Genomic DNA, 26220 nt, shown 5'->3' with positions numbered 1-26220 from the left:
GTTTTTACTGGAATAGTTTTTAAATTCAGAGAATTTAATAGCTATTTATTTCCCCTTTTACATTTTGACCCTCCCAAAAGAATTTTCTTTTTAAAAAAATCAAGAATTTTTATAAATACATTGAATGATTAATTATACAAGAGCCAAACACTTAGCAACTGCATAGATGTTTTAAAGTTAGATTTTAGAGGATAAGAATACATACAGGTAAAATGTGGTCCTTTGTTTTCCGAAAAGTATAAATCCAGAGAGTTGATTTTTTAATGTCAATAATCTGATTATTTTTTGAATAATTCTAAATGTTTTCCCAGAAAACAAAATCATATAACTGAAAATCTGTACACTCGTTAGGAAAGATTATTGAAATACTGTATGTTATTCTACAGATAATAAATTAATGGACATCTTTTAGGCCCCAGTGATATGATAAAGTAAAAGCTGCACTGAAGTTTAACTCAGTAAGCACATTTCTAAGTAAAGATCAGCAAAAAATAAAACAGTTTAAGGATTCTGTATTCTCTGGAAATGTAAACAGGATTATAACTGTCAGATGTACAGAAGCACTGACTTCAGCCATTAGTTTGGTTTTGCTTCTGAGAAACACAACATGAACTACTGAATCATTTCTTTTCAAATCCATACATTCCCTGCAGCAGTTCGAGCTTCATCAGCAGTGCAGGAATGTATAAAAATGACAGGCAAAGAGCATTAGCTTTCTTTTTTCTCTCATACTGTTTGCCTATAAATGGAAGACAGAGTTCTTTCTCAAAGCACTTAAGCTGAGGCTGTTTAAGTCAATTGCTGAAGGAAAATATGACTGAATTCTCTATGCAAGAAAGTACCACAAATGGATAAACTGAGAATAATCAAGTACTGTATTCTTATTAGCTTAGAATAAAGTATTAAAAGATTTAGCATTCTAGCTTAATTGTCCATTATTCTTCAATTAGAAATATTCTCTGTTTTTTAAGTATTTTGTCAGCTCATCACCTTATTTTAGCACCATTCATAGAGTACCCGGTTCTGCTTCTAAGTTTAAAAATAACAAGGCCCTCAAATTAAAATACACAAATTTTGAGAACAAATATATGTATGTCTATGCATGACTGGGACATTGTGCTGTACACCAGAAACTGACACATTGTAACTGACTATACTTCAATTAAAAAAAAAAAAGAATCACTAAAATATACAAATTTTCTTTTGAAAAGATTATATGTGTATAAATAGTTAATCTTTTTATTTCCAAGTTTCTGTAGCCATAAGTGTTTCACTGAAAGAGGAAATTCAATTAATAATTAAAAGTTTCTTTAACCATGACCAAGTAAAAATAGGATCTAATGTATAATCTGGCTACTCTTCTGTATCTTAAACATTCACATTTTCAAACACTAGTACAGTAATTGCTATAACTTGACTCAATTTTTTTAAGGAAATGGGAACTTTTCAGACTACAGTTTAAACATACATTTTTTTAGTTTATAGTAATTAAAAACATGCCCACCTCAGTATCTACAGTCTCATAAAATGTTCCCAGTGTAATAATGAGGAAGGTAAATCCTAGACAAATCTGAAGGTTATGGACTACATGAAATCCAAAACAAAACACTCAAATCACATCCTCAATGTCCTCTTTCTCTTTTTAGGAAAGTCTGTAGCCAGCCCAACATGATAGGTCTGGGCAGAAGCATGCTGATGTTGGCACTGCCTAAACCAAACAAACAAGATGTTTAACAGTCAAATAAAATGTCCTGCAGCCTCCCTAATGAATTTGTCAAGGACCATCAGATTTCACTCCCCCTCTTTTGCCTCATTAACTCAAGTATGATGAGACGGATTATAACAAGAGAATACAGATCAATCGGTCTGAAGACTTGAAGTGGCTTTTAGCCTCTAGAGTTTCTTTCTCTCACTTGGTCTCCTTTAATAGAATACGGTATCTCCTGCAGAAGGGGCTGCCACTTCGTTTTAATACACCATCAAGGAGCTGCTGATGGACTTCTATACTAACATACATAAAAGCAGAGGTGACAGGGGCTCTTCAATTACAGCCTCCTCGGATACCGTTTCCCCCTTCAATTATTCAACCAGAGGAAGAGCGGATCCGCAAACACACAGCTGAAGCAGCTCTTAGAGCAGAGGCAGCCAGAGTGAGTTGGGGTGGGGGAGGGGGAAGGAAGAGAACTGGCGAGAGGGAGCATTATTTGCTGGAAGTGTTTAAGTTTATTGCTCAAATGATGTTTCTAATTAGTACCATGGCAATAAATTAAAGTCGCCTTTGTTTAACTGATTTATTATTTACTAGAGCATCTACCCTGGACAGGGTAAATTGGTAATGAATTGTTTTTAAATCAAAACATTTGTAACGTTTTATCATCCCCTCAGCCTCAGTATGTAAAAGTGCAGAAACAAGGGGACAAGGGTGGGACGAAACTTGGTCGTGCCTGACAGAGCCGGGAGGAGAGGAGGAGTGGGGTGTCGGACGAGTGGTGGCGCGAAGATCCGCGCCGCTTGGGCCGCCCCACCCGAGAAGAGAGCGCGCGGGCCCAGGCGCGGAAGAGGGACGACACCGTGGTCACCCCCGGGGCTTTCTGTAAACGCTGCCAGGAGCCCGGGCCGGCAGCTCCACGCGCGAGGCCTCAGCGGCTCCCCGACCAGGGGCGATGAAGTGGTGGCCACCCTGAGGGTCCGGGAGGGAAAGCTTCGCACCCTATAGCCCTGACACAAGTCTCCGCCCAATGACTGCGCCTCGGAAGAAGCCTCTCCGCATCCTCTACCGGCGGTTCACGAAACTCCCTGCCGCCAAGTGCCCCTCCTGCCCGGAGCGCCGGCCTGATCTCGCGGCCAATGGCAGGATGGCGGACAGAGTCTGGGCGTCCCACGCGCGCGAAGCCGGCAGGAGCCGGGCCCCCCTCCACCCTCCTGCAGCCCAGGTCCCGACGCCAGCCGCACACCCCAAGAAGGCTGGAGCCCACTGGAGCCCACAGCCGCCCCAAGTCTCCGCCACTCCCGAGAAGTCGACTAAAGGTCGGCGTCCCAGAATTTCGCGGACACTGACTGCCAACTGTTCTTCCCAACTCCTGGCCACTAAAGACAGACCCCTGGCAAAAGATCCGACTTGATTAAAAAAAAAGGGGGGGGGGCAAATTTCTTTAGAAAGAGACTTAGGGCAATGAGAGTGAAGGGGTGACAAGATACCAGTGGTCCGCACCAGACATGTAAGAAAGAACCAAGAGATCCAAGTGTCTGACATCAAGTACACGATGAAATAAACTTTCCCTACGCAGTTGAATTCATGTTCACCTGGTCCACAAGTCAAGCCCTCCCAGGGGGTTTTGGTTTTGCAAAAGCCGCATACCGCGTTTTGCAAAATGAAGTCTTCACACGATCGGCTTCATAGATTTTTAGTGTTATTGCATTATCGGAGACTGTAACACGTCTAAAACCTGACGAAAAATATTCCCATCTACTTGATTTGTCTTAAAAAGACTCAGAATCCATCTACCTGAAGTTCAAACACAAACCCTCAATTCTAAGCAAATCAGAAAAACTGTTACAGGTTTTTCAACCAAAAGTATCTAAAGGCTACAATGGGTACAGCTTGAAAGGGTAATACATATACTAAAAGCACATGCATGAGTTTCATTGAAATGCCAAGGGAGGAGTGAAGCAATCTGTGTAATCAATAACAGGATAGTTATGGATTTTTGCAGCAGCGAAGTCTTTTAAAAGCAAGAGTCAATTATGAAAATAAAATGATTTTACAAGTGAAACTCGGTACTGCCTAAAAATATTCAAAATTAGATTTACAATATTAACATTTTAAGAAAACTTTAACTCAGGTTCACATTTACTTCCCTTCATTTTCATTAAGTTCAAATCAATTTTAGTGGCTTAAATATATCCAACAAAATTCTACTATATATGAATCTGCACCATTTTCCACAACATAAACATATTTTTCTCTCATAACTTGTTAGTCCTCATAACAATAAATAACATTAAATATATCTGAATCTTAAATATGAAGTAATTATCAAATAAAGTGCTTGGGCTATTTTTGCCCTAAATCGTTTTTCAACAGCATATGGAAATTACTGAAAAGAGATTTACGGTTATAAACCCTCACCCCATGTCTAGTCCATCCGTGCCCCCCCCCCAAACTAGTGTACATATACAGCAACTGATCTGGCTCTTGTCAACAATGGGAGGGGAGGGGAAGAAAAGGGAAGATACTGCTGGAGGAGAAAATTTAGAAAAATTTAGGTCCTTTCCCAGATTCCCCTTCCTCCTTCCATTTGCCTTCAAGCAAAAGTAATTTTGTTAGTTTGCACCTTCTTCACCATGTTGATAGAAAAAAAAAAGTGAACCTATCTGAACCACTGCTACTCTCTCTCCAGTCATTCCAGCCATCTCCAAGTAGTCCCTTCTATATACACTCTTTTTCTTCCTTGTAACTGATGAGAGGAGGATAAAGAGGGGTCTGTAAAATGTGTGTGAGCATTTGACTTCTACTATCTCCTCCTATTTTCTTACTTCTCTCTTTACCCCTCTTTCTTTATCAAGAGCAGCGGTGGCTGCTACCGTTTGCCAAGCATGCCTGTCTTCTCTCTCGGATTGGCTAAAGCACTGACAGCTCGCATAGCGATTGTAGGAACCGAAGCTCCACCCCCCTCATGATGGCCCAGGACCATTCATAAACTAAATAACTCCAGGAAACAGAGAGAGAGAGAGAGAGAGAGAGAGAGAGGGAGAGAGAGAGAGAGAGAGAGAAGGAGGGGGGGAGAGAAGGGGAGGGAGACAGAGGTAGAGAGGGAGGGAGAGAGGAAGGGAGGGGGAGAGAAGGAGGGAGGGAGAGGGAGGGAGATTAAGAAGAGGGAAAGAGAGAGAGACATCTGAGGGGAGGAGGGAGAGACGACTCATAAAGTGGAATCTGCACAAGCAACCTAAAGGGGGAGGAGAAGAAAAACCCTTGAATCCTTATAACCAAACCCCAGATGCAACGCAAGCAACGACTTCGTCACACTAAAATAGATTTTGTGAGGGCCAAAATTATAAATTACGAAGCAGAAATGAGTATCAAACAACTTCCAGCAGTTTGCACCTAGAGAAAGACAAGAAGAACCCACTGCAAACAAACAAACCCAGTCCAAACAACGCCTCCAGTAGGAAAAGAGGAAAACCGCTACAAGAGGACCCCCCGAGAAGAGACCAGACCCACACGCTGAGATTGCCGGGCGGGCGTCTGCAAACCTGAGTGTGCCTCGGCCGGAGTTGCACTTCGCTGCTCTCGGGACATTAATTACACCCTTCACCTTCCATCTGGGGGAGGGTGAGGAGAAAAGCACTCACCTAAGCCGAATGAAGACGTGCTACCAGTCTGGGAGAGAAGTTTAAGAATGAAACACTGAATGTTTCGCTTTTATTTTTAAATTTACTTTGGCACGTAAAAGACCTCAATTCCAGATTTCTGGGCCATCTCCGCTGCAGACGTCTAAGCCTAACCTCTTGGTAACCTGAATTTTTCTCTCTCACTCTGTCTGTCCCCCCTCCCCTTCATCTTTTCCGCAGGCACGTCTTGATTTCACCCATCAAGAGAAAGCAAAAAAGTCCCAGCAGGTACTTTTCTCTTTCAAAGATCATCTTTTCTGTTTTTTGGGGTTTTTTTTTTTTCTTCTGGAGAAGAAAAAAGCTTTCAAAAGAGGGGAGAGAAAGAGCTGGACGGCTGAAACGTCAGCCGGTCAGCCCAGGTGGAAAACAAGAGTGAAAGTGGGGCTTAGGGGAACGCAGCGCCTCTTTCGCAAGCCGCAGGGCCACCACCAGCGCGTGAGCCTTGGATCCCTCAACGTATTGCGAGACGCCGGTGTACAGCCCGGACCTGTGCCCCAACATGATCGCCGCTCAGGCCAAGCTGGTCTACCAGCTCAATAAATACTACACTGAGCGCTGCCAAGCGCGCAAGGCGGCCATCGCCAAGACCATCCGAGAGGTCTGTAAGGTGGTCTCGGACGTGCTAAAGGAAGTGGAGGTGCAGGAGCCTCGCTTCATCAGCTCCCTGAGCGAGATCGATGCCCGCTACGAGGGGCTGGAGGTCATCTCGCCCACAGAATTCGAGGTGGTGCTCTACCTAAACCAGATGGGCGTCTTCAACTTCGTGGACGACGGCTCGCTGCCCGGCTGCGCGGTGCTCAAACTGAGCGACGGGCGGAAGCGGAGCATGTCTCTCTGGGTCGAATTCATCACAGCGTCCGGCTACCTCTCGGCGCGCAAGATCCGCTCGCGTTTCCAGACGCTGGTGGCTCAGGCGGTGGACAAGTGCAGCTATCGGGATGTGGTCAAGATGATCGCAGATACCAGCGAGGTCAAGCTGCGCATCAGGGAGCGCTATGTGGTGCAAATCACTCCCGCGTTCAAGTGCACCGGTATCTGGCCTCGCAGTGCGGCACAGTGGCCTATGCCCCACATCCCCTGGCCCGGCCCCAATCGGGTGGCGGAGGTCAAGGCCGAAGGGTTCAACTTGCTCTCTAAGGAATGCTACTCGCTGACCGGCAAGCAGAGCTCTGCGGAGAGCGATGCCTGGGTGCTACAGTTCGGGGAGGCTGAGAACCGCCTGCTGATGGGCGGCTGCCGAAACAAGTGCCTCTCCGTGCTGAAGACGCTGCGGGATCGCCACCTGGAGCTGCCCGGCCAGCCGCTCAACAACTACCACATGAAGACGCTGCTGCTGTACGAGTGCGAGAAGCACCCGCGGGAAACGGACTGGGACGAGGCGTGCCTCGGCGATCGGCTCAACGGCATCCTGCTGCAGCTCATCTCCTGCCTGCAGTGCCGCCGCTGCCCTCACTACTTTCTGCCCAACCTCGACCTTTTTCAGGGCAAGCCCCATTCGGCCCTGGAGAGCGCTGCCAAGCAGACCTGGAGGTTGGCCAGGGAAATTCTCACCAATCCCAAAAGCCTGGACAAACTATAGGGTGCTGGGGACTGCTTGAAAAGCGACACAGACGGGAATGCTCTCAAACACAACACACACACAACTCGGCGACAAACAGCGGAAACTCCAGACACAAACTTTTATGGAAGCCGCCTAAAAGAAATGGGAACCAGGCAGAAGACCTTCGTTAACAAGTAAACAAAAGGAGAGCAAACCAACCGACCAAACAAAATCACATTCTTGCACAAAAGTGATCGTTTTCTTCCAAACAATGTGAATTTAAAAGGTCACACAAAAGAAGCAATCGGGCTTTGTCACCACAAAATGAAACCCAAGGTACATTTTCAAATCAATGTATAGTAGTTTCTCCCTTTTCCTTCGCTTCCTCTCTTCTTTTTCTCTTTTTCTTTCTCTCTCTCTCGCTCTTTCTTTTCTTTCTCTTTTTCTCTCTCAGCCTTCGTTTTGTTTTGGGTTGCCTGAATGTTGTCACCAAGTGAAAAAAAAGTATTTAATTATATGTAAAATTTCTCTTTTAAACAAAGTTTTGCGGATGTTAAATGTATCTCAGTGCCAATGTCAGATGTGCCCCTCCCTCTCTCGCACCTCTACCCTCACCCGAAGCAGTCTTGTTGAAAACAGTAATAAAAATATTACTTTACATTGTAATTGACTGTTTGTGGACTGTTCTTAAATGAAGGCAGGTAAGATCATAATTTGTAATCTACAATATTAGGATGTGAACCTGAGCAACTAAATGCAAGAAGCATCTGTTTTAACTCTAGTTTGCAAAATTTACAAATGCAGCACATTTTGTAGATTTAACCATACAAATTTCCACCAAAATCTTTAGAAAAGAGGACATATTTTTACCCAATTATATGATTGTTCTGTAGATTTTAAGATTAAAAGTAGTATTTTATTTCAGACTTGAAAAAAGAACAGATTTTGTATGGAAGACCATATTATGATACTAATTTTTAAAATAGAAATTTTTTTCATGTGAAAAATTAAGAGGTTGCTTTCTTATGCCGTAATGTTTAAAAATCCACTCCAAGTCTGAATTATAAAGGAAATATTTATGGATCTCTGAACAGTTAACACAATCAGTTGGTATTTTTCCTTCAATCATTTGTCCTCCTCAAGCTTTAAACAATAAACACTTAACAATTAAATCAACCACAGTAAGAGTAAAACGGTTACAGCAATATTCCTTTCCCCAGCAAATGGTGATATGAACAATCCAGATTTATAAAGTACTTCAAGTTTCTAAATGGCTTACTTATAAATGCTGTATCTATGATCATTTTTGTCAAAGTCCCAGAATTATTCAGAATTATTCTGAAGTTGCTTATAGGCAATTTAAATAAAAAAGGTTTTGATACCATTTTAATGACCAAAGAAAAATTACATATATGAAAAGTATATTCCTCCTCTTTCTGCTTTTCTAAGGAAACAGTTGGATATATTCATAGCATGGTCCAACTTTAACAAAGGTTCCTATCTGATACAAGGAAATAACTGATTAGCAAATAAAATAATTAGTAGAACCGAAAGCATCCCAAAGGAACTGGTTCATCTTCTTTATGCTGGAGGTAACTACATAGTCCATTACATATGCTAATAATGAGGCACAGGAAGAGAATACATGTCAGATGTTACCCTTTAATATTCAAAATTTATTCTTTAAATCAACCCATTTTTTTTAACTTACTAAGAAAAATCCATGAATGAGAGATACAGAGAAAAATGTTCTAAAAAGCAATTTTAAAGATCAGAGGCAGAAGTTTGAGTTGGGGAAGGAGTGTATGGAGGGGTGAGCAGGAAAGCAGAGATGGATGAAAAACTAGGAAGCTACTTAGAGCTCTGGTGCCCAGTTCACTTAATAAAACAGGCTTCAGTTGTAAGATTCTCAGGTAAAAATTCCCTAGTAAAAACAGTTCTATGTTTAGAAATATAAACATTGATCTTATCCGTTCTGAAATCATCTATCTCTACTCTTTCAACCTGTATCTTTTTCATGTCTCTCTTCCTGTAGATGCAGAATACACTTACTGTAATACTAAGTGGTTCAGACAAATATGATAATTTTTAAATAATACAAATGAATTTACTCTCTTGAGAAAATGTTCTACTTTTTAAGAACACTTTTCAAATCAAGTAGTAGGTGCTTACTGATTTTAAGGGCACAGTAGTTAGTTTAAAAGATAAAAATGACGTCTTAAAATGACCATTTTTTTCACTCACAGAAGTATTTAATGCATTAGACATATATCTCTCTCCAACTATCCCAGGAAAAAAGACTTATCCCTTTTAAGTCTTGAAAAAAAGAAATAAAAATTCTCCAAATTCAGTATCTTTTTTCCATCCTTATTTAATTTAATGCAGCTTACACACAAGAAGAGAAAAACATTCCAGCAACATAAGTGTCCTCATTTACAAAATACCTTAAAGTACCAACGCCTATACAAAGTCAAAAGTTCTTCTAATAATTGGCTGAAAAAATTTTAAGAATGTAAATTAGCAACAGTTTTGATTTCTGTAGTATTAGGAACGTTGCAGAGGTATAAGCAATTTCTGTGATTAGGCTCAAAGATCCTGTATTGCACAAGCAACAGGGAAAAAAATTAATTTAATGATGCTTCATAGAATACGACAAGCAGAAATAAAAAAGTTCTAACTTCCTCTAGAGAAAAGTCAGTAACTTCAAACAGCCTAACTTTAAAGACTGGTAGATATTTTTTTAATAACGAGGACAATTCATTAGACACTTTTAAGTTAAATCATACTTTAGATTTTAAGCCATGTATGTCCAAAATCATAATAGAATATTCTGAATTAAATTTCAGCCTTTCAAACTCACAAAACTACCGTGAATTAGACTGTTCAAGTAATTTTGGTTACCCTCCTTTCCTAAAGAAACTAAAATGCATTTTCAGACATTTAAGCCATGCAACAAAGTAAAAAAAATTTTAGTTGATGTAATTTCAGGATTAAACTTTTCTCTACATTGGATTAGTTGCATTTTCCAACTCAAAACAATCAGTTCCATCACAGACTTCCTTTCATAGAGTCTACCAAGTCCCATCTTAATAAAAGCAGCCACACTGAAACCAAGTGCTGGAAACACGCATAAGACAAGAGATGATTTGTTTATAAAGGTTTTCATAAAATTATAACATTTTCATTAAGAACGACTTTAGAATACTTCTAAGTCACTAAAACTTAATAATTCACATGATTACAAAACGAAAGAATCTCCTACCAATAAACTCAAAATACATATATGTGTGTGTATGTCAACATACACACACACACACACACACACTAGCCAACAACCTGTAAAATAAACTATTTCCTTCTTAAAAACCTCTTCTCTTTCTACAGGTTGCTTATTTTGCTCATTTTAAAAGAGACTGTTTCTTCTCAGAACAAATTCTACCATTCACTTTCACGAAATAAACCTAATTTTGGGTTTATGGCTATGCTACAAATGTCTCTTAGTAAAATAAAGTTGCCAAGGTCTGAAAGGTAATCAGAAATTCATTTTAAAGGGGAAATTACATTTTCATTTAAGAATAGGAAATTATGCACTGCCTTGTAAAATTCGTAATGGGAAACAGAGGTATCTCGCGCACACAAGACATGCGTACGTGCACAACAGAGTAGTAAGTTATGAGGACAAAGCAAGGAGAGTGATATATTGGTATTATATCCAGAAAATATAAAGGCTAAACAAAATAATTCCACTCTCAATCTCACTGAATTTTGTAGCTTAATTCATCCTGGACCCTTTGAGGCAAAATACATTTATAGACAATATTCCCTGAAGTTCTCCCCCCACCTCTGAATGAGCTAATGATAAATGCAATTAAACAGAAATTGTTTTTGAATCTAAATGAACTTCAATAATCTAACTAGCTGGTAAAGGAATCATAAGCTAAAAGAGATAGGTGCCTTGCATACAGGCAGAAGCAATTCATCAAGAAATTCAAACTATGTCTATCAGATTTTACTAATGCCAACCCTACCCAACAGCAGCCCTCCATCCCATCAGAAGGAAAAACAGTTCCATAAAAATGAAACCCACTCCTCATCTCACCTTGGGGTCGATTTTCTTGAAGTTAGAGTCTTCTTCATCAACGTCGAAATAGAGTTCGGAAGAGGTGACAGAAAGAGTGCCCTTTACCACCACAGAGGGGGCCACAAGCTGAGCTGGTGTGCTCAGGCTAACAGGGCCTGCCAAAAGGAAAGGACAGGGTGAACAAGTTGGAATGACATTTAAAAAAAAATCACATAGATTGAGGCAGAAAATTTCATTTCATTTTTAAATTCTCACATCTAGCACCAATTTCCTGCCAAGTCTTTTTACACTTACAAATTCTGTACACACAAAATCTCCCTCTGAAAATGCAAAGTTAGGGTTCTCATACCAAGAGATCTCTAACAGGGAGGATAATGGTAACAGTTAACTAGGATGCAATTGTTTTACGGGAGTCTGCAAAGCTTTGGTCTAATCTCCTGGTTAGAAGGTGGCTCTGCCTAAATAAGTCCTTCCACATTCCATTCAGAAAACAAGCCTCAGGCTATCAAACAACATGGAACAACAACCAGAAGCAAGGAAGACTCAATAGGCTGCCAAGGCCAGAGGTTAGCTTAGAGGTGGGCCGAGGCATGATTGCAAAAAGATCATCAGCTTATTAGTGAAGTGAGCAATGTTAAACCATATTCCCTGATAAAGATTTTGTACCAGGTTGACACAAAACCTCCTCCATAACAACTTTACCGCATGAAGGAGTGGTGAAAATACTTCTTTTCTAAGCCTGCCTTTCCACTGTTAAATATTGTGCAGTGCTTCCAAATCTAATATTAGTGTAGTTCAGGGACTCTGGGAGTAAACAGCTGGAGGGTGGGTTTCCAAGTGAATGAATTTTTATTGGAATAATCAAATCTCCACAGGGCTTATCAAAGACACAAATCAGCCTGCTACTGAAAACAATAGATTCACTACAGATAGAACAGCATAGAGTATATTAGAGCCCAACCTAAAGTAAGGACTAAAAATAATAATTAAACATGTATATATTTATGTAGAACACATGTAGGAAGAATTTGAAATCCCATGTAAATTCCTCATTGTAAAAATCCTATAGGTGAAGAAAACAGCAAGAGAAGATTGGCATTTATGGTTCTGAATTAATATAGTGCCTATAAACATGGTACACCTATTCAGGTAATCAATGGTGAATAAGTGTTTCAAAATTCAGACGAATTGACATTTTCATCGATTGTTAGGAGGGTGTTGGTCCTTAATCTCACATCAATCTTAATGTGTGCCAGCAGGACAATAGGAGGGATGCTCTGCGGAGATCAGAGCAGGTTTTGCCCTCTATTCCCAATGTACAAATACATTGTGTTTGCAGATGGGCAGCAGATAGCTGCAGAACAGCCATGATTTCCCAAAGCTCATCCCTATAAATGGATGAAATAAGCAGCTATGTGTTCTTTTGCTGTCTCCTTTGCCCTCCGTACATTAGCATGTAATCCTGAGAAGAAATAACATTTTTTCAATCATTCTCAGACATTCAATTACAGGGTAAGCAGACAGCTGCAGGAGCCAGGGCAGCCTAGGTCCTACAGAAGACCCCTGACAATTTCCACTTCATTTCTAACCCACACCACTTTATTAGTGTGGATTACTTCTTAATCCTATTGCCATTGTCAAGATTATATAATTAAACTCCCCTTTCACCTCTATTACTGTATGAATGTATTACTAGTAGCAAGAATAGAAGCAAAATAAAGGAGGAGGAAGGGGGTAAATGGATGTGAAGAAAAAGACTAGAGAACAGCAGTGCCTCACTCACTCTCTACTCCCACCCCCAATCCCTTAGCAGTATGCTCCAATTAATTTTATTTTACTTTACAGGAGATTTACAGTCATCAGAGAAGATACCATCATCTATTTTTCATCATTGTTCATTGCATGTTAGCACAGGATGCAGATAGGTCACTAAATAAAAGATCTCTCATGCTTTTTAAATTAAAGTTACCAAACTTGAAGATTATATAATTTTCACCTATAGAAACTGTAGAATCTTGCAGACTTTCCTCGTTGAGGGACAGAGTCCCAGGCATTAAAGAAAAAAAAAGCCATTTAATGAATGACTAAAATTTCAGGCTAAACAAGAGAATTTTTCCCATAAGGGAAGTAAAACTGAAAATCTGCAGAGTGCAAATCAAAATTCCTACATCAGGTAAAATATGTGAATCCTTGAAAAGCAATAGCATTCCTGGAATGGATTTTTTGAGAGAGTTAAATGTATATGCAGCATGTTCCCTAAGACCTGTATATCAAAGCAAATAGCTCATCAGCCTCCAAGCTGTATTCACAAAACAATAGGCATGATTTTACTTATAGCTCTCATTTTGTAGAGGTTAGGTAACTCCCATTAGATGGGTAAAGCTATCTAATTTTCTTGTTGCTGCTTTTCAACTGTTTTCTTTTCCAGTGAATATTATTCATAAAAGAAAAAGATGAGTAGGGTAAAGAGAATGAACAGAATTGAAAAATAACGAGGAAACAGTATTGATCATTGGGGGAAAATGTCTGGAAGAACAAAAACAATCTTCATTGAATGTAACTGTGGCTGTAAAGTTGGTAATTCTAGCAGTCACCGCCCAAAACGTAAGTAATTAGATGCTTATTGGCCCAGAGCCAGCTGAAGTATGGGTACAACCGCTATATTTACCGGTGAGATTCTCTAAATCTTTCTCATCCACGGATGACAGAGTATCGTCGTCACCTTCCAGGAGGATCTCGTTTTCTGAGTTCTGATTTCCTAAAGCCTGACTCTTGATGGACTGTTTTCCTTTAGCAAGGATATCTTCATCTGCAGCTGAAATGAAAAGGAAACAAAGCTGTCCATCAGCTCTGGGAAGAGCACTCTGGCAGAGGGGCAGGGAACTGAGGTAAGGAGAGGTGGCCAAAGATGGTCAATCGTTTTACACAGAGTCACCCACGGCGGGGAAAGTGATCGGATGGCCCACATGCTCCTTTTGACAAACGGGATTCCCCAAACCTAGTCTAATGTTACCCTGAGCAAGGACCCTAATCCCATTAAATCTGACCCTTGCACTGCTCACCGAACCGTTTATTTACTTATAGTTAGGGCAGAAGAGGGTTCAAAAGCAGCACATTTTTTGGAAATGTGTTAGTAGAAAAAAAAAATCAGAACCTATTTGTGGAAACAATACCTACTTAACACTGAAAAATAAGGAAGACTGATTCATTCCTGCGAATGATATTACCGTGACAAACATTCTGAAATGGCTGGGGAGGGGCTGTGGAGGAGAATCCAGAAGTAAGAAGGGTGAGAGCTAAGAGAGTCACAGCCAGTGCAGACTTAGGCCAGGTTCCGAAGCCATATCTGACACTGATAAAGCCCTAGCAGCTCCTAGAAGCTGCATGCTCTTCCTCTTCACTCCATCCTGCCTCTTTCCTTTCCGTCGCCCTTGCCCACATTTCACCCCTCCCACACCCCCACTCCAGCCCTTATACAAATATCCAAGAGCAAGGCAGTGTGGAAACTAAGTGGAGGCTCAAACGCTACCTCCTCCATGTGTTTAAACTAAAGGGCTAAGACGCCCCGGGGGCAAACATAACAGAAAGCCCGGGATGAGAGGCATCTGGGCAAAGAGCCTCGCGCTGCCGGAACTGGAGCAGCCCGCGGAGAGCGGCGGCACCAGACTCCCGGCACTGCGACAAGGCTGCCAGAGAGGCAAGGAAGGAACGAAGGAGGGGAGAAGCAGCTCTGCCGAGCACCTACAGGCATCCGTGGAGCCTGAGAGGGGAGAGGGGGGCTGCTGAAGGGAGTAAACGCTGAAACTAAAAAATCTGACTTCACAGCCCCATATCCCTCCAAGAGGACTCCCGTGGCTTTGAGGAGCTTTCTCCTTAAGAAATACATAAAAGCAGATACTAATCTCTGGATGGTGATTTTTAAAAGCTCTCAGTGTCACAGAAGGGAAAGTTTAGCATCCTCACCATACTCCTGACATCCTGGTTTCCAGATAGGGAAATCCCAGAGGTAAAGCACCTGATCCCCAGGCAGCAGCTATTGATATAGAAATCAGATGGCCAGGGCCTTTTGCTCCACTGCAGTATCCACGTAGGCATGAGGCCCCAAACCCAGGAAGGATAAAGCACTCAGTTTGCAGTAGCATGACTAATGTTTATCTATATAATTTATTCTAAATAGTTAAACTGCATGTATCTTACCTGGTTAACCTGACAAATCAAAGCTTCTTTGAGTTTAATAGGTATGAGTATGGATAATGTTAAAGGTAAAAGTTTATTTTTACCATATTTTTTGTGAGTTCACCATGTATATCTTTTATATACAAATACTTACGGCACTACTTAAAAGAACATAGGAGCTTTCTCTTAAATAAGGAAGTCATGAGAAGAAGCTTTCCATATTTAGCTTTGAATACCCTCTATGGATAAATAAAATCTTATTTTCCTTCATACCCACATAGAGCATTGTACGCTGCACACATATGAAAGGCTGAATAAACATTTGAAAAGGACATAAAGTATCTAATTAAAATGGCTTTTTTAAAGCTACAAAGAAATACATCAAAATCCACTATTTTTTAGGAAAACAGCAGTATGTTTTTATATCATTTATATTTCAAGTATTCATATTTCCTTACCTTTAAATCATAAACATTGCTTTTAGCCCAAACAAGATCTTTTCCAACTTACTATCAGTTTTACTAAAAATAAATTGGTCACTGAGAAACATTAGAAATCACCATCTTCTATATTTTCTTATAAATATAGTAAATTATAATAAATTTACAGTTGCCAGTGAGATTTTACTACAAAAATCAGTATGCTACATTCTAATTTCCTGGATTTATGATTCCTTCTTCAAAGCAGAAATAATAACAATGCTAATAGTAAATGACACTTATCATGTGCCAAGGAGTGTTCAGAGCACTTTACATATTTAACTCATTTAATTCTCATATACTTTCTACTAAATTCTCCTTTTCACATGAGTAACAGGCTCAGAGAAGTTACATAAATTGCTCAAGGAAACACAGTAAGAAGTAGAGTCAAGATTCAAATCCAGGCAATATGGCACCGGAATCTGGGCTTCTAACCACTTTGCCAGAGAAAGTGGTTAATAACCAACATACAAATATGAATGTATATGTAATTTCCTGATTGGTTTACTGATCCTTATGTTTCTCATAATGCATTTAAAAGGTTAAAGTCAGAATCATAATAAGTAAGTACAGAATAAAAACATACTCATTTCCAAGCCTAAATTTGATGAGCATATGCCAAACACATCAGAAACAACTAAATTCAACACCTTGCTCAATACTTTCTCTGATTATTACCATTCATGTCCTGAAGTACACCAAGCTTATTTGAAAGAAAAAAAAAAAAAGGAAAAATCATTTAATCTGTAAATATTTACCAAAAAATGAGTAAAAGTAGCCAGTGGCAGTATGCAATGGTTTAACGTAGCTCAGTAAATAAATTCACATTCAAACAAATGGCCACTAAATATAATACTGAAATTTAAAAATTTTAAATATGTTCTCATCATGCTGATAACATATTAAAACACAGTAACTTTTGAATTAAGTAAAATTCTATGAAAAAAAATTTTAAGTACTATAGGTCTACTGTATGCATATAAACACTCCTTTATTTATTTACCTATTTTTACAAGCTCAGATTCTGGAATTGTTCAACCTCAACTGAAAAACCTCTTGTCATGGAAAATATGCAGCTTACTGATATTTAGAATGGTTTTCCTGTAATTAACTCCCCCTTGAGGATTTTAAGTTAGCAGCAGTAAAATTACCAACAGTACTCTAATACACACCACATGCGCTGGTGTTCCATTCTCAATGGTCTAATAGCTTTCTGCTAAAGAACTTTTTTTTTTTCAAAATTAGAACAAAACTGTCCCAAGCATAAAATAAAAGATAATTATCATGTTTATATGTGCTGGGAAAAGTATATTTTTAAACTTTCGTTTGCCTTATACTCAATCAACCATTAAAACAAGAATCAATTATTTTGATACCTTCTGTGAGTATATTCTACATTTGTATAACAGCTTAATTAGATGAAGTTAAAATATACTTTTCGTGCAATTTTAAGGCTTGATTCAGATATTTTCTGGTTAATAAAATCATTACCAAACATGACAACAGTTTAAATTTTTCATGTGACTATTAACAAAGTGCCTTCATCTAATCTCACATTTTGTTCTGATTTAATATCGATTTAACAAAATAACTAAACTGCAATTGTTACATAAAATTAGAGAAATCTGTCAAAAATGTTTTCTTTGAAATATAACTTTGATTCATTGAAGCTAAGAGCAATGAGAGGGCTCAGAGAAAAGCTGGTCCTCAAAATGTAAAGTTCAAGTTCTTGAGAGGTAGCTCTGGGCATGAGTTAACTATGCAACAGAGACTAGGTAAGTAAAATTAAAACAGAAAAAGAATACAGCAAATTGTTATATCTATGATATATAAATCTCTTCTTAAAAGTCCACTGTGCCAGTGAACTAGAATCATTAATAGTCCACGTTAGAGTAAAAGAAGTTTACACATAAGAATTAGCCACTTTGTTAACATAAAAAAATAAAGATAGCTACTGGGATAACAAAGTGACATTAACTGTACCTACAACATATACAAGTATCCACTGAAGTGTGATATGCAGGACACGCCGTAACTGTTTATTCTGAACAGGACACATAATGAATACCTACCTATACACAACTATTATCCTAAATTCATTCCTCTTTATTAAATTTCCAAAGGGTTTCAAGTTAAGAAAATTTACTCTAGAAAAATTAGTGAAACTACAAAGGATAATCAGGAGAACAAGTTCGCCTCCAAATGATCATGGGTTTCTCAAAAGTTTTAGGTAGAAACATACTGTTTGTGGATACTAAAAAGGAAACAATAGTACCCGGCATTACTGAAGATACAAGAGAACGGCATAATTTAGGATCTTTACAATGGTCTGTCATTCCTAGAAAATCAGATGAGTTACTTGTATCATTCCATGTGGTTACAACATACTTCTAAAACTATGTTAAATTCTCCTCATACGTTTCTATTAACATGCACATTCTCTACTAAGTAAAAATGTCTTAAATTCAATAGGAGTCTACTGCTAAACTGCTTTAGTATTTGAATTAAAACCAATCTTTCCACCATTTAAAACATTTTTTATGGGGCTTTAATGTGAATATAAAATTCCCATTATATTTAATAATGAATTTTAGAAGACAGCATAGCACAATGGCAAGAAAATCTGACTAGTCAGTCAACCTGCTGGGCTTTCGTTCTGTATTTACCAAGAATTATGTTGGTCTTTTGTTTCCTCAGTTTCCTTATCTGTAAAGAATAAAGCTATACTAGACTTTAGCCCTAGGTTCTTCTTGGATCTAAAATGCTCCGATAATAAATAACTGACCAACTGTTCTCTGTGCACTAGGAGGATATGAATCATTACAACTGATTTCTAATAGATTTTAAAACTGTAAAATGGAAGAAAATGCCCTCAAGAATTAAATATTCACCTCTGCTTGCTGCTGCCAATTTCTATAAAGAATGTTTAATCATAAGAGGAAGTCTTAATTTTAATTTTAAAATATGATTCAGTTTCTGCAAAGTTAAAGAAATCTCCTATTACAAAGTGACTTTTATAAATAACCACTTTGGAGGGTCTCTCTTTGAAAAATTACCTAAACCCCTTTTCCCCAAGCAAGTTAATGTGAACTTGGGAAGGGCAATTAAATTGTCAGAATTAAAAAATTTGTTTTTAACTAGAAGGTAGCCAGAAGTAGAGTCATGGGGCTGGTATTGATCGCCGGAACAGAGAACATCACTCTTCAGGTATTTACTCTGCCACCCTTACACCAGAGGCTTTCCTTCAAATCAAATCAATCTATAAAAAAGATGGCTCTTACGACTAAAATACATAACTAATCCTCAACAGCATTTCTATTTAGATGTGTTCCTTTGATAATGGTAATATAGTTCATGATGTTTTGAGATTCTGCATTTTCAAAATGTCCTGTCTCCTTAGTTAAATCAACTATAAATTAAAGTGGGAAGTCATAAAATAGTATAAACTGACATACTATCCTCAGTTTACTATATCTACTTTAATTATTCAAATTCAACATTGAAGCAAAGTATTAATCCATGATAAATTCTATGATTTCAATTGCTTTTTGATATTAACTGTTTCATTTTGCATACTTGACTCTTAATATATTTTTTATTAGCTCCCTTATTGTCACTAAGTTAGAATAAAAAAAAGCATTTCATAATTAACACAAAATTAAAATTGAATGTCAACTACAATATATTCTAATTCATAAAACATTAAAAAATTAAGCTCTTTGCTTAACTAAAGTATTAGCATAAATTAACGCTGACACTAAACAATACCATACTATAATTTATGTGCTGAGTTCCAAAACTGACTAATAGCTCCTTGTTATTTAAAATAAAAAATATAGATATAAAGTATAATTAGAGCTTTTCTATTTTTTCAAAAAATGTTATATTAAAGATAACATATCTCCTTAACTGGAAGCATCTATTACACATTTGGTTACTTTTAAAAAATTTATATTTTAGATTTAAATTTATATTATTAATGTTTCAGTGCTTTAAATATTAATCATTATAAAACTAGTATAAAATATTACCAAATAGAAGGGAATTACATAAAATGCTTAACTTTTCTTCTCTCCCTCAATTGAGAATGTACAATAGAGCACAGACAATAGTAGTATTACATTAAGTTTTCAATTACTATTTTGAGTAGAGTGAAATCTGCTTCTACACAGGATTTAAAGTCTTAAATGACAGTAAGCATTGCTAATATTGTCTTCAAAAATCAGACTCTTCATATTAAAAAGTTAAATGATAATGTTATTTTAAAAGATAAAATTCAACAACAATAAAATTAAAATTCATTATGAAACATCCTATAATTCCCCAAAGTGGCTAAATGTAATATTTTTAATAAAAATGATTTTCATTAAATCTATACCACAAATTTTAAATTCAGTTATTGCTATTTCTTTCAGGATAAAGGATTAACAGTTTACGTGCAGTTTTAGAAAACCGGTCCCCCTCTCCAGATATAAAAGGAAAATCTTTCATAAAAATGTTTTTATTGTCATTCATAGATGTCAGAACTCACAACTCAATGTTCAATGACAGGTAAGAAGACAGAAAGATACTTATTAAATTTTAAATGCACATGGTAGCATCTGTTTGACTTTTCTGAAAAGAATAAAATTGCAAAAAGGCTGATTATTTTCAATGTAAGGGTCACTAACCAAAAGCACAAAAACAACAGGAAGGAAAAGGAAAAAATATATGTATATATAACTCTGGAATCTTTAGTACCACGTGAAAAGTACATGAACCTTAAAAGCAAAAGTGGCCTAATTAATTCTACATCTTATTCCTCCTTCTCCACCTCCTGTAGCTGAAAATGTAGGGCCCTGCAAGTATTACTGCTTTTAGATTACTTTGTTATTGACTATTCTCTGTATGATCATTTATTTTAAAGGACTGATGTCACATTTGGTGTTATATCTGATGACATATTGTGGACATTTTCTTCCAGAAATGGCTCTTTAGGGCTGAGTGCAAGAGGTTAAGCTGCCTGACTGAGGCCAAACCTAAGATCACAGACTTTTCATCTAAATTCTTGATATCCTTATTGAATGTAATTTAACATTTACTTTGTATACTGCATCCTATCCTTTAACCATAAGCTACTGTAGTTTAAACTAATACCCTGAAAAGGGTAAATTAAAACCATTTCTACCTTACAAAAATAACCAATTTATATTTTACAAAACCCCCAAAAAATTTATGTGGGGAGGGTACATTTTCCCCCTTAATCAATGTATCTAATTGGCTTTCAAAAACTACAAAATATAAAGTGAAACCCTATGATCAAAGGGAGTATTATTATCAAGTCCAAAGGAATTCTTTAGTTTTTCCAATTTGCTCATCAGGCTTCTACCTAAACTGAATCATGGTGATATGCATTATATCAAAGAAGGAAAAATGTTTTGTTAAGCTCTCATAACAAGATGATGCAGAACAGAACATATGAAAATAATGTCTCTTCTCTTTTTTCCAGGAGCCATCTATCAAAACCATCTACAAATCAAGGCTCAGAAAGTATCTGGGCACTTGGACATTTATTACCATCTCTCCCACTTTATAATCTCATACTAAAATACCATGGTTGAGGGAAACCCATATACACACAACAGAACCTACAAACATATTTGGATTGTAAATGCTGTCTTTCTGATATTCATGGATTTAAGACAGACATCCTGTATTAATTTACTCAAAGCTGAAATGTGTCACTTAAAAGGAGAAATATTTTATTCTCCTACTCTGAAACAAAGGGTCTATGTTAAGTGTTTTGCATGTGTAACATAATAAATAAACACACTTGACGCCGTAATTCAATAATAGCCTATACTAACTATAAAAAAATTTAACTTCTCTTTCTGGGGTGAGTAACTGTGAAATGTGGTATTGGACCATTTTTACAGTACCTTGTAGTAATGAAGTTATGCTCTTCATTACCAAGTACTGTACCTGCTGCTATGGGCAAGGAGGGGTTTATACACTGACCATGTTCCACGGCTGTTTTTAGTGTCGCTTCAGGATGTGTCGATCCTAGAGGGTTACGCACAAATCGTCGCCGGCGCCGCAAGTCATCTTCCCAGTAGTCGAGGCGCCAGAACTCACGAGGACGACTACAATGAAACAGAGAAGCCACATATGTTAGCAATTATCAAACAGCGTGGTAGCACTGAATTTCTGCATAAAGCTCTCCTTGTTTGCTCTGCCTTTTTTTTCCTCCCTTTCCTCTTAATTCTCCCTCCACCTCACACTCCCCTTTCTGCAATCTTTAACTTAGGTATGTCCTTGAAAATAACAATATCACCTTCCAGCCTAAGGAACTCCTTTTCCTTTTTCTTGGAAGGTGAAATGAGCACTAAATACATCATTTTGAAATGAATTGCTGACAGTGTGATCAGTTTCCCCACACTCTAGTGGCATGTGCTCTGATTTCAGCCTCATTTCAGCCTCAGCAGGGCACCTTTCTCTGTGGCTGCATTTATAAACCAGAATAGGGAAAAGGCTATTATAAATATGGTATAGCATTACCTATATTAATCAAAGTCTGTCCCCCTTCATTTTTCTTCCTAATTTGTGCCTTTTTGCACAAGGTCAGTAAATCATACCATGAATTCTTGGTCCAGAAAGTGTTAACTTTAATGAATATCTCAGTTACATGGTTATGTATGTGATAATAAAATATTACTCTGTTTAGATGTGCAGGAATTTAATTAAAATAATCTCTTAAAATATTCATTACATTTAGCCCCTGAGGCTTAGAACAACACAAGAAAATGCATTTCTTTTCCATTTACTGTTTTTAAATAAACCATTCCTATAGAGTGAAATAGCAATCTTTTTTCAAGCAAATCAGATTGGATTTCTGTTTTATGTAGTCTGTTTTTATATTTAATTAAAAACTACATGCTATATGATGTGCAATAATTGCTATATCAAAAGCATACTTTTGGAAATGTATTTTTTAAGGGTTCACTCAATTGAAGTTCTACTATATTTTCCCCAATTATGTAGATCCTTTACATGGCAATATATAAATGTCAGCTTCCTCTCCTATTAACTAATCATGATCTAGCATGCTGGAAAATATTTTATAAGGAAAATACTAATCTGAAGTTTTTCCAGTTAAAGTGGAAAAAAAATCTATGCAGGATACATTTATTCACTAAAGACACACAGCATGAAAATCTGTAAGTTTCAATAAAGAAATTTAAAATTCATAATCAAAACTCCTGCAAAAAATGACTAATGCAAAATAAAATCTCACTTGTATTTCATGAGCTAATAAAATTGTACCTGTCAGCTTTGACAAATTAGTAGTCTTGACCAACTGACAGCCCCAAAATACCCACATAAAAGTTATCCATATTTTGATGCTTTAAAGATGCTACCTTTAAAAATTCAAAATAGATTCGTACATAAGTACTCCACTGATTAAAAATTATCTCAGATTAATAAAAGCATAGATAACAAACAGTGAATTACTTAAAGAAAATAATTTTTTAAAAACAGAGACCCTACATTCTTTTCTGAGAATGCCAAGGAGACAAGAGAATATCAAAGATTTCCTTTGTTGATTTTGATCATGCATAACGAGGAGAAAATACAAAGTAATCTAAATGGAATACAAAAAAGTATAAGAACTGCAGTCCTCAAAGAGAAAAAAAATAGAAAGCTCTTTTACTCTTCTTTGTTATTTTGCTGTTTCCATTTTAAATGAAAACTAATATTATGATATCATTTAAAAATACATAAGAAATACCTAAGAATATACACATAAACAAAAGAAAATAGCTTTTTAACTCAATAAAATAAAATTCTCCTTAGGTGAGAGAGGGAAAGTGGCACACAGCTGGCTATGTGTATGGCTTTGATAGTCATGGAGCTTGGAAAGGCACTTCATCATTCTGCCTACTTACATTTATCTGTTAAAATTATTATCAAATATCAGCCAGGATGCAGTCGTGAATCACAGGCTGCTTGTCGTCTTCAGGGGAATGATACAATGAGGGTCTATTCATCAGTGCGGCAATCGGCACAAGTAATTAGTTCCCTAGCCCGAGAGCTCCTACAAAGCCTATTTCAGTCAGCACCACAAACATATGACGGTGTACAGCTAATGAAAGCTGCTAAAATTTGTTAACCTTTTCTGCCATCAATCCTTCTAATACTCTATGCTTTGGTATTATGCAAAGGTGGTAAATTATTAATTTGTCAGGCATCCATCCTTCTAAATTTTGAGTCAAATTAAACGATGTCATTCTTCTTGATAACAATTAAAATTATAAGAGATGTTAAGCTGCTATTATAAAATTACTACAAAATTAGATAACAATAGATGCTACTATATTGCACAGCAGTGACGTTGAATCTGACGGCTATTAAAGCGTGTGTGCAATAATTTGTGTCACACAGTAGGAAAAGCAGAGAAGTTATAATATCATTCACAAATTTTCAAAGACAATGTCTATAAGAAGAATAATCAAAATTAAGAGGAAAGAGAACTGTAATATTTATTTTTATGCTCTCTGACACTAACAAGTAAGAGTCATAATGGTGACATTTGGGTGAAAGAAAAGCACTGATACATTAGGAACTGGGAATTTGTTCACACAGCATAAAAATTTTGATCTAAGTTTCACTTAACCTAATTATACACTTCTGTCTTCAAATGCAAATATTCTACGAAAAATTAAAATACTCAGATACAATCCAAATAAAATGAAGAAATCTTTACCTCAGCATGTTAATCTCAATACTATCCTAAGCTATATCTCAGACTATCTTCTCAATAGGAATTGTCTACCTCCTGTCACAATTTAAAATAGTCTGAAGACAAAGTAAAATCACTCTTTTCAGATCACAGATCTAGAATGGATTAGAAAAATCAACTAGAGAGACCAACAACTGCAATACAGTTTTTGGAAGTCTCTCCAAGTGATGTCGGGTACAAACCTTCAAGGAACTTAACTCAAAATGGAACAGCTATTAGCCTCATTTGAAAAAGTAGCATTTATCATCCAATTCTGATGGTGGGAGTAACACATGTTCTTTGAAAAAAGAGTCATACTCATTTTTTTCAGATGAGGGTAATTACTAGCATGTTTAAAGTCATTTACATAGTAAAAGACCAGGACCTAAAAAAGCAATGTTTTCTCCCAACTGCGCTCCTTCCAACAACATACACTCAGTATAAAGCTCTATCATTGAAAAAATGAGGCACACTTTGTCATTTAGAACAGTACTAGAGAGGGGAATGTGTTAAGTTTAAATGATCAGCTTGCTATAAGTTTTGATTATTCACACAAAGATTTCACTCTTACTTAGGAAATACTGCCACACCCTCCCCAAAAGCCCCTTCTAGGGGAAAAAAGGTAAAAAAACTAGAAAATCTGGGAAATTGATCCAACTCTATTCCCATAAATTTATGAATTAATTAAATAAACTATTGTATATTTTTAGAGTTATCACCATGGTATGGCTAGAAAAATTCAAAAGACTTCATGTATTCATAAGCATCAGTTACTGACCAAACACATGTGTGGATAAGATAAGAAATCACCTATTCCGAGACCTTGGAAGTATTATCTAAATCACTTTGTACCTGTACATCTATGTATCTGCATCTATCAAAAAATTACATTAATACTACATGACACCACATTCACAAACTTCATCCATTTCTGCTAAAAATTAAAACTAAGACCCCAAAAGGATTCAAATTTAAGATGTAAGCCCAGGCTCAGTAAGATCTGGAAACAAAGCATAAGCATAAGTCATCTAATTATCTTTCTACTTTTAAAAAAACCTTCACATTTATGTGTTTTTATACACAAAATTTTAACATACTGCTACAATCAACATAAAATAATACAAAACAATGCCATTTTTATATACAGAATATTTACTTTCTGTTCTACAAGAACAAAATTAGACAGACTGCTGAAATAAATCTTGGAATGAAATACAACTCAAGCATCAGGAGATAGGCTATTTGTTCCCTTCCTAGACCCACCGTGGTTAGTCATTCGATCTGGTAAAACAAGTAAGAATGGGCCAAATAAGAATCAGTTGAAAAAGGTAGACGTACTAAGCTTCAATCCACATTCTTCCTCTAATAGTCGAATGGTTCAACTATAAACAGTGTATTATTTTCCACATGTAAATTATAAGACTTTTTAAAGCTTAGTTTTCCTCGGAGAAAGTATGGCAATCCAATTAGCTAGTTAACAGTGTTTGAATGGATGAATATTGAAATAGACTCCTAAAATATTTTCTAATAATAACGATTGACTCTACCTTGAGCCAGCTGCTTAGGAATACAAGGATTATTAAGATATTATCTCTGACCACAGGAGAAGACACATGTGAAGACAAATAATAAAAATCCCCAAAAACATGTGTGATAGAACAGAGCTCTATTAAATGGCTATTAAACTGCCCAACTTCAAGGAGCATTGTTCACATCAAAATTTGTGTGAATGGCACTGCTGGAGTTGTACAATGCTCACTTGGCATTGCTATATAAACACCCCATGAGAACGACA

At 37.1% G+C, this 26220-nt stretch overlaps 2 protein-coding genes across 6 annotated transcripts in view; one reads left to right on the top strand and one right to left on the bottom strand.

The window, feature by feature from the left end:
- The window catches only part of LRBA (LPS responsive beige-like anchor protein), a 620799-nt gene that overhangs the window by 250963 nt on the left and 343616 nt on the right, over positions 1-26220 (bottom strand). For all 5 annotated transcript variants that reach the window (XM_031464854.2, XM_064490742.1, XM_064490851.1 and 2 more), the window contains exons 38-40: positions 21665-21789; positions 13681-13827; positions 11031-11167 (exon numbers count right to left, since the gene is read on the bottom strand). In XM_031464854.2, coding sequence (XP_031320714.2) covers positions 11031-11167; positions 13681-13827; positions 21665-21789 — 409 coding nt within the window. The remainder of the gene's footprint in view (positions 1-11030; positions 11168-13680; positions 13828-21664; positions 21790-26220) is intronic.
- On the top strand, positions 5657-7702 carry MAB21L2 (mab-21 like 2). Its single transcript, XM_010993026.3, has one exon. It carries the CDS (start codon positions 5891-5893, stop codon positions 6968-6970), a length of 1080 nt encoding a protein of 359 aa, XP_010991328.1. The 5' UTR covers positions 5657-5890; the 3' UTR covers positions 6971-7702.

This window comes from Camelus dromedarius, chromosome 1, assembly GCF_036321535.1.
Source record: "Camelus dromedarius isolate mCamDro1 chromosome 1, mCamDro1.pat, whole genome shotgun sequence".
NCBI classification, from domain to species: Eukaryota; Metazoa; Chordata; class Mammalia; order Artiodactyla; family Camelidae; genus Camelus; species Camelus dromedarius.
This window is presented reverse-complemented; position numbering and strand designations above follow the sequence as displayed.